Source organism: Corapipo altera, unplaced genomic scaffold (assembly GCF_003945725.1).
Source record: "Corapipo altera isolate COAL_440 unplaced genomic scaffold, ASM394572v1 68, whole genome shotgun sequence".
NCBI lineage: Eukaryota > Metazoa > Chordata > Aves > Passeriformes > Pipridae > Corapipo > Corapipo altera.
Window position 1 is genome coordinate 1,901,762 of NW_020884919.1, and position 9,586 is coordinate 1,911,347.

Below are 9,586 nucleotides of genomic sequence, written 5' to 3' on the forward strand. Positions count from 1 at the left end.
ATAACCAGAACCCAAAATGTGAATTTTCACTGGGTAAAACACCATTTCCTCCACAGAAATGGGACAGCCCAGCCTTGCATTTGCACTATCTCCTTGCATTTATCAAGTTTAAGGGAACAATGGGAATACTGAAGGAATCCAGGGAGGGAACACAGAGCTATTGAGCTGCTCCGGCCTATCGAGGGTTCTATCGATCTTAATGTCCAACAGCACATTCCCCCTCTCTTAGATTTCAAGGGATAGGGGGAAGAGTTGAGCAAATTTGATGTAATTACTGTGCACTTAAGAGCTCCAGAGGAGGCTGCATTTCACATTTAGGTGCTTTGCCATCGCAAAGATTTGGGGGAAAAAATACAGAAATCAGTGTCTTGAAATGTTTGAGGAATTCTAATTATTTTCCTGCAGTTCCACCATGTAATTCTATATTTGCCTGTATTTGGCTTCCTGTAAAATACATATTTATTGTGCCAGAGGGGTGCTGGGGATGTATTAGAAGGCACCAAGCCTGGTTTAATTAACGATTAAATGTTCATGTAATTTTAAGTTATCGATGTTAGTAACGGTAAAAAGTTTAATAAATGATAATGTTACAAGATTAATAAATAATAATGTTAAAAGTATTAATAAATTATAATGTTAAAAGGTTAATAAATAATAATGTTAAAAGGTTAATAAATAATAATGTTTAAAAGGTTAATAAATTGTGTTTAAAAGGTTAATAAATAATAATGTTAAAATGTTGATACTATATAATATAAATATGTATTTCTAAATATATAAAAGCAGTATATAAATAAATAATGTTTATAATGGTAATAATATATATTATAAATATATATTTATAAATATATAAAAGTAATATATAAATGAATAATGTTTATAATGTTAATAAATGTTAATATAATTAACCCAGGGACTACAATAAACCGGACATGTTTAGCATCCCAGCCAGTTTTGTGTAACCCTGAAACGAGGCTTCTCATGGCATTATAAATTTAATTTCTGGGACACTGAAGTGTCAAAATGTCCTTTCCAAACTGGAAAAGGGAGGGAGTGGCCAAAGTTCTTCTCACTTTTAGTAACAAACAGGCTCCTCAGGGTCAGATTTTGAAGCTGTTGCCGTCTGTATTTTACAATACCCTTCAAAACCTGCCCCCCAAAATTATCCAAGCCAATTTTTCCAGGCTGGTCAATGGGCTCCCCTGTCCCTCAGGACCATCTCAGAGCTCCCACACCACCCACGTTATAACCTTCAGTTCTAACATCAGTTATATATCAATTATAACCTTGTTATGTATCAGTTATAATCTTCAGTTATATATCAGTTATAACCTTATTATATATCAGTTATAACCTTCAGTTCTAACATCAGTTATATATCAGTAATAACCTTATTATATATCAGTTATAACCTTCAGTTATAACATCAGTTATATATCAGATATAACCTTATTATATATCAGCTATAACCTTCAGTTATAACCTTATTATACATCAGTTATAACCTTCAGTTATAACCTTATTATATATCAGTTATAACCTTCCGTTAAAACACCCAGAACAGAAAAAAAAAGAAGAATAAATTAAAAATAAGCCTGTGAGAGATCCCTGCCAGCAGTTTTTATGGATTTTTTGGGTGAAACTCCTGTTCCTGCTTTAAGGCCGGTGACGAGCAGCTCATGGGAGGGAGGGGCACAAAAAACCCAGCAAAGCTGCTTTTCACCTGAGACAAATTGCTCTGGCTTTATTTGAGTTGAGAAAAGCGTGTTCCTGCTGGTCCTTCCCTTTGAATCCAGCCAGGATTAGTCAGATGCTTCAACCTCTCAAAAATCTGCTCCTTAATGCACCCCTGGCAGCAATAAAACCACAGGGATCTTCCCTGTAATAGAAATTATTTGGATTTTTTTTTTTTTTTTTTTTTTTTTTTTTGTTCTCTCTGGGTAAGACTTTCAAGCTTCGCTCGTTGATTTACCAGGCTGGAAAAGTTGGCTTGGATAATTTTTGGGGGCAGGTTCTGAAGGGTATTGTAACATACTCTTAAAAGTATTTTGAAGTAGCAGCTTCAAAATCTGACCCTGAGGAGCCTGTTTGATACTAAAAGGGAGAAGAACTTTGGCCACCCCCTCCCTTCTCCAGTTTGAAAAGGACATTTTGGTCCTTCAGTGTCCCAGAAATTAAATTTATGATGGCATGAGAAGCCTCATTTCAGGGTTACACAAAACTGCCTGGGATGCCAAACATGTCTAGATTATTGTAGCCCCTGGTTTAATTACATTAACATTTATTGCAAATTTTAACATATTTATTTATTTATTTATTTATTCTTATTATTACTTTATAAGTAATTCTATATGTATATATTTATATGTATACATATATGTATATATGTATATACTTATACATATATATTTATATGTAATTATATATACTTTGATATGGTGTATAATATTATATATATTAACAACATTTTGACATTATCATTTATTAACCTTTTAAACATTGTTAACATTGATAACTTAAAATTAGAGGAACATTTAATTGTTAATTAAACCAGGCTCAGTGCCTTCTAATGCACCCCCAGCACCCCTCTGACACAATAAATATGTATTTTACAGGAGGCCAAACATAGAGAGAATTACGTGGTGGAACTGCAGGAGAATAATTAGAATTACTCAAACATTTAAAACACACTAATATCTGTATTTTTTCCCCCAAATCTTTGGGATGAGCAAAGCTTTTTCAGAGGACTAATTACTGGTTAATCCTAGGAAGTATCAGGGGTTTAAACAGCTTGTTCTGGAGGGCATCAGTGTCAGACAAGGCTATATAAAATTGTATATATTAAATTATTGTATATATTAAATTACTGTATATCAAATTACCTCTGGTACAGGTATATTGTGTAATCTGGCTAAAGGGACAAATAAATAACTAACAAAATCTCATAAGAGGCAGTGGTACGAAAAATAAATCTAAAATAAAACTTGCAGTTTGCAGAAACAAATGGGATACAAAAATCATTGTTTTAACATATTATTTTACCCGTGGAGGTACTTCCTGTAAAAACCAAAGCAAGTCATGAGAATAAACCAAAAGTGGAATTTTTTTTGCCTACAAAGCAATTTTCTTGCACAACACTCACCCACAGTTTATTTTCTGAAGTTTGGGTGTTGGTTTTTTTTTTTTTGTCAGATGGATCTTTTTGCTTCACTTTGCAAATGAGAAGGAAACCTGAGAGTTTTTAGCCTAAGGCCCCACATAAATTCTTCCCTTCTTGATGGATGTTTTGCCTCCAGCTTTTGGCCAGGAAAAAAAAAAAGCAGAATAAAACCCACGTGTGCCACGATTCTTGTTGTCATATATGGCCTGTGATGTAGGGGAAATAAGAGCCCACAGAGCCCAGAAGTCACACCCTAAAACGTTTCTGGTGGGTTTCAAAGGTTCCTGCAAGGTTCATCACAAGGGAAAAAAATGATAAAAAGTAGAAATTATCCCTCAGCACATGAAAATGAGGTACAAAATGAAGACTTTGTGTCTCTTTGCCAGTTCTGGAGCCTTTATCAGCCCGACATCAGCACGTGGGGTGGTGGTGGGATGGTCTGGGGTGAGGCAACAAACAGCACAGACAGGTCAGATGAGCAAGAGATACCCTGGATGGTATTTAGGCTCCATTTCAGCTATTAAGGGAAGCTGCTTCTCCGAGGAAAGATTAATAACAGGTCTCCAAACCACCTGAGGCAGTTTGGGACACGGTAAAAAGAGGCTGCTCCAAGCTGTTGGAGAGGAAGATGTTGTGGGGGAAGTGTTGGAGATGTGCTTCCAACAGACTCAGGGCTGAGCATGCAGGTGAAGATTAACACTAAATTAAACATTAAATAAATAGTTGATAATTATTATGTCAACAGGTTGCCCAGAGAAGCTGTGGCTGTTCCATCCCTGGCAGTGTCCAAGGCCAGGTTGGATGGAGCTTGGAGCAACCTGGGATAGTGGAAGTTGTCCCTGCCCATGTTGGGGTGGTTCAAATAAGGTGATCCTTAAGGTCCCTTCCAACCCAAACCTCTTGATTCCATGATTTAAAGCAGCACCTAAATGCCTTCTGGAAGATGAAAGGGAGCAAGTTCTTGATGGACCTTAAGGCCAAACAGGTTTTGCTCCCCCCTCCCCAAATCCAGGGAGAGGAGAGCAGAGGCATAAGAGCACCTCAACCTGCAGAGACATTTGTACCTTTATTTTCCATCTCTGATCAGGGACTTTTTCAATTAATCTAAATACATCAGAACCTTTTCATCTCAATTATAAAACGCCTGGAAAAATTAAATTAGTATATCAGTTTTTGAATCCATCAATCACTTTTATCCATCTGATCGTTCTTTTATCTATACCCCTAAGATCCTTCTCCAAAGGTTTACTCCAAAGGTTTACTCCCCATCTTTTTTTTGGTCAAAAATAAGACAACAAAGAAAAAAAAAACCCCAAACCCACTGCGATTCAGTCACTTTTACTATCTCCAAAATCACCTCCCCGTGCTGGATTTTCATACCTGAGAGATTTACAGGATTTAACGGCAGCCAGGGCTGGAGGTCAGGTCAGGGAGCTCCGAAATTCCTCGCCTCAGGACAGCAAATTCCGCAGCAGTTGCAGGGAATCTCAGGCATAATGACTGGTTTGGGATGCTCTGATGACAGATGGAAAATAGTCCTGATACCTGTGCAGTGCCAATGTTCTCGTGGAGGGCAGGATTTTCCTCTGGATAACTTATTTTCTGGAATCCGGGTGTCTCCGGAAGCATCGCCAACCACACTCAGCTCCTCTGAGTCCAACACCCAGTGTCACTGCATCCACTGTCACAACTGGGATGTACAAACTCCTACCTCCCCACGGATCTTCTCTCTCTGGCCCAGCCAAAAAAAAAAAGGTTTCAGGTTTCCAATCCAGCCCCCACCCTGCAGTTAGAGATGAATCGCTGCGGCGATTTCCGGAATCGCCACCGCGCTTTCATCCTCCTGGAAGGAGCACTTCCAGAAGTCAAGTTCCCTCACGCTGCCACCGTGTTTTGCCTTCCCTCCCCCACATCGACTCTTGGAATTCTCTCTAATTGGTTTTTCCAAAGAGTGTGGCCACCCACCCCCTCCCCAGGCTGTGCAGGGACAGCTCAGACGCTGCTGTCCCACCACCTTTCCTTGCTCATCCTCTCCTGATTCTTTCACTCTCCTAATCCTCCTGTTTCTGCAGGATTTCCCCTGTTTCCCACATTTATTTTAGGTTGTTTTTCAGTGAGGGAGGCAGCGAAACAAAGCTCCCCAATGAAGGGCCTTGCCAGCTCTCCTGATGATCCAGGAGATGATCAGGCTCAGGGTGATGTTTGACACTTTATGATGCAAAAAAAAGAATCCCAGAATGGTTTGGGTTGGAAGGGAACTTGAAGCTCATCCAGTCCCACCCCTGCCATGGGCAGGACACCTTCCACTAGCCCAGGTTGCTCCAAGCCCTGTCCAACCTGGCCTTGGACATTTTCAGGGATCCAGGGGCAGCCACAGCTTCTCTGGGCAACCTGTGCCAGGGCCTCCCCACCCTCCCAGCCAGGAATTCCTTCCCAATATCCCATCTAACCATCTGGCAATGGGAAGCCATTCCCTGTGTCCTGTCCCTCCATGGAATACTGACCTCACCAAACACCACAGTCCCCACAACAACCTTTATGCTGATGAGCTTTAAGGTCCCTTTTAGCCCAAACCATTCTGGGATCATTATATATGAAATTCTAGGATATTCCATTGGGGAAATGTTACAAATGAAACCTTCAAAATTTAACATTTCAGCTGCTGAAAACCCTGAGACTCAGGGATGGACAGATGTGATTTAGAACCTTCAGTTATTAGGAAATATTAATAGTCCATATGAAGAGAAGGAGGATCACTGAGTGTCCAGAGCAGGTCTGGGATTACTTGACATGCTTTATGTGTGTGAGTGGAACACTTATTTATAGCTCAGGAACAGAAATAATGCACAAACAGAAAGGAATACATCGGCAGTCAAATGTCACTCAGCCAAATCACTGATTTTTTGACATTTAGGGCTGAAGCCACATTAGGTTTAAGAGAAACATTTAAACTTGGATTAGTCAAAGCATTTTCTGAATTTCTGAATTTTCTGGACTGAAGGAAGTCACAGAGAGAGGGACAGATCTCTCACTGATAAATGAAAACTGTAATCAAGTATTCACCAGGTTCTTTTAATCTGTTTTCATTACTTTTCATCTAATTACTTTTAATTTTACTAACTCTTCATATATGGACTTAAAGTAATATTAAAATCCCCTTAAATTCATAAGCATCAGATAATTCCATTTAGGTAAAATCCAGCCATTACAGAATGATAGATATACACATATATATGTATATTATACACATATATGTGTATAAAACACACATAAATAAGAGCTTTAAGGTCCCTTCCAACCCAAACCATTCTGGGATTCTCTGACATGCTCCAAAACTTTACTTCCACAGAGATGACAACTATGGAATGCAGGTTTGCTCTTCCCACTTCTTCTTGTCCCGAATAAATCCCAACATTATTTGACAAGATGGAAGTGAACCATTCACAGGAGCAGAACCTGCAACAGTTTCTCTCAGCTCTTTCAATTCATGTCCCACTTTCTCCATCAATGCAAAATAATCCTTTCAAAAAACAAACAAAAAACAAACAAAAGAAAAAACACTCATAAAAAAAAAACCACAAAACCCTTCAAAAACTCTTTCCAGAACCCCCTCCAAAAACAAACCAGCCCCAAAGACCAAGAAACCAACTGCCAAAAAACCCAAATAAACCCCAGGATGTTCCATTCTGACCCAAGAACAAAGAGAAAAACCTCAATTCCAGGAATTCCTTCTCACTGACAACTCTCATGGGCTGCTTTCCAGACTGGAGGAATGATGTCCCACTTTGCTGCAGGGAAAACTCATTAATATAATGTTCTCCACTAGACATTTGTAAAGAATTTGATTTACTGCCAATACAGGCTGATAACCTGGGATAGTGGATCCAAAAAATAAAAAAAATAAAATAAAAAAACCCAATAAATATCCCCAAAACCACCCATAAAGCTAAAAAAAGTCCCTTTCTTTTTGCACAAATCTCATCAAACCTCGAGTTTTCCTTCCTTCAAAAGCAACTCAACACAGAAAACTGATGAGGCTAAAAATGACCTTAACAAATCACCACAAAATAGAAATACTCCAAAATAATTATGAATGTTGAACATATTTATTCCTTTCTCTCTCCCCGCTCTACAGAAATGGCTTTGTGCTCTGAAATACTCATATTTTTAATTTATTTTCTTTTTAAACCTTCATCTTCTCTTGATGGGATTTGCTTCGATGATCCTTGTGGATCCAACTCAGGATATGCTATGAAATATAAGAGTAAATTTTATTTCCACTTAAACACCACAAAACTACACTTTAGCAACGATTCCAGCAATCAAAGTTGGAGAAATGCAAATTAATCAAGTTTTCTTGTCCTTTTTAATGTCTCTGGGCACAGAGTGCCTCTACCAGGATATATCACCCTCCAAAAAGGGAGGATTGGTATCTGTAAATATTCCCAAAAACTGGGAAAAGCCAAAGCAGATGAAATTCTAAACTATACTGAGGTCAGGAGAGATTTTAATTCAAACTCAGGTTTTGCCAGGAGTTTACCAAGCAATTTTTGTCACCACAAATGTTTTCCACCAGCAAATATTTGAATATTTTTAATTAAAAGTGCCATTTCTGGAGAAGATATAAACCAGTAACACAGTAGACAGGAAATATCACACAAACAACACTGAATAGTGAAGAATTTGTCAGTATTTAGGCTTTTAAAAATAAACCTTCTATAGGCTCTTCAGTGCAATGTAAATAATAATAAAAAAAATCATATTACACTTACTTATCATAAAAAATACACTTCTCTTTCCTCAGCTGCACAAATTGAGGGATTTGCCATTATTCAAGAATTATTTTCAGGTTCAAAGGGCATTTAAAGTTATGGATGTGCATAGACAGGAACATAATTTCCAAAAGGTGTGGCTAATTTATGCATTAAATTGAACATATTTGAGTTCCAACACCTGTGAACCCAAGCTGAAATACAGACATTATGGAGTGCCCAAAAATCAGTTTTCTCAAATAAATTAATGTATGATAATGTGCATCATCTAAACTCTGCTGTTTGTCAGATTTGCAGCTGTTCATCTAATTGATGAATGAGGTGAACAACCACCTAAATGAGAAGGAGTCAGACAGTCCAACTATGCAAATAAACCACATTAAACCCCAGAATATTGTCAGGAAAAGCAGAATATTGGCCCAAACTTTTCAAACAGGATGATCTCCAGAGGCCTGGAGTATCCAACAGTGCTGAGCTAGAAAATCCACCAAGGGCAATAATATTTCTGGGAGAAACTTCTTGCAAATCAAGAGAGAACAGAGACTTCTCTCTATTTCTACCAAGTGCCCACTTACAATTTTTATGACAAAAAAGCTGCTTGGTTGTAGCTGCAGTTTCAAAGCTGTGGGATTCCAACATCACAAAGGTGAAAATCCAGCTGAGGTGATGCTCAATTGCAAGAAAATCATCCCTTGGGGGCGGGGGATCAGGAATTCTGGTCATTTTTAGAAATCCTCCATCACTTCACACTGTTTCAAAACCCGAAGGTGATACATTTTGAAGAAAAGCAAGATGTAAAGGATCGTTTTGTATTATTAGCAGGAGGAATTATAGCTCTGATCAAAGCAGAAGAAGTCCTCTCATATATGTTCTCTATGAAAACCATGACTAAAGACAAGCTTAAATGCACCTGTTGACCAAGAGAAGAAACTCTGGGTCCTTTATAAGCAGTTCAAAAGCAGTTTCCACGTTGGCACATCGCCCATAAAAAGTTCCCTTTCATCTCAGCTGGGAAAGTGATTGTCACAGTTCTCTCTGTCCAAAAAACATGCCAAGAAAATGTGCATTTTCATCATAAACCAGTAAATTATGACTTGAGTTCACCCCTCCTGCTCAGTCCAAGTGGGTTGTCCTGGAGTTTATTTGCAAATATTTGTAAATGTTTGTAAATGCTGGGGGCCACGTGAAGCATCTTCTTTAAAATATCCAAGGATTCCATGATGTGCACTTGCATTTTCTGTAATTACGAACTACCAGTGATTTCTCCTTGAAGATCCTGACAGTTCTGACAGCCTGTGGACCCTCAGAGGAGGCCTGTGGTGAGGGTGCAGGGTCAGGACAGGGTGACCATCACGGCTGACACCAGCACTGCTATGCTGACTGTCCTCCTGCTGCCACCCGACGTCCTCCGGGCGGGCAGGACGGCGAACACGGCGTTGGTGTCGTTGGTTGGGATCTCCACGTTGCAGATCATGCCCTCACAGCAGGAAACACATTCCTGGGGGGGAAAAAAGATCATCATTGGACACAGCGGAGCTCAGCAGGGGCTTGGGGAGGGGAAGCAGAGGGGCAGGTACTGATCTCTTTACTCTTGTGATCGGTGACAGACCCAAGGGATGGCTGGAACTGAGTCAGGGAGGTTTAGGTGGATATC

General features: G+C 39.1%; 1 protein-coding gene across 2 annotated transcripts in view; it reads right to left on the reverse strand.

The window, feature by feature from the left end:
- Positions 1–6,546: 6,546 nt before the first annotated feature.
- The window catches only part of LYPD6B (LY6/PLAUR domain containing 6B), a 46,564-nt gene continuing 43,524 nt past the window's right edge, over positions 6,547–9,586 (reverse strand). For both annotated transcript variants that reach the window (XM_027656295.1, XM_027656294.1), the window contains exon 6: positions 6,547–9,430. In XM_027656295.1, the coding sequence (XP_027512096.1) occupies positions 9,266–9,430 (165 nt within the window). In that variant the 3' untranslated portion in view covers positions 6,547–9,265. The remainder of the gene's footprint in view (positions 9,431–9,586) is intronic.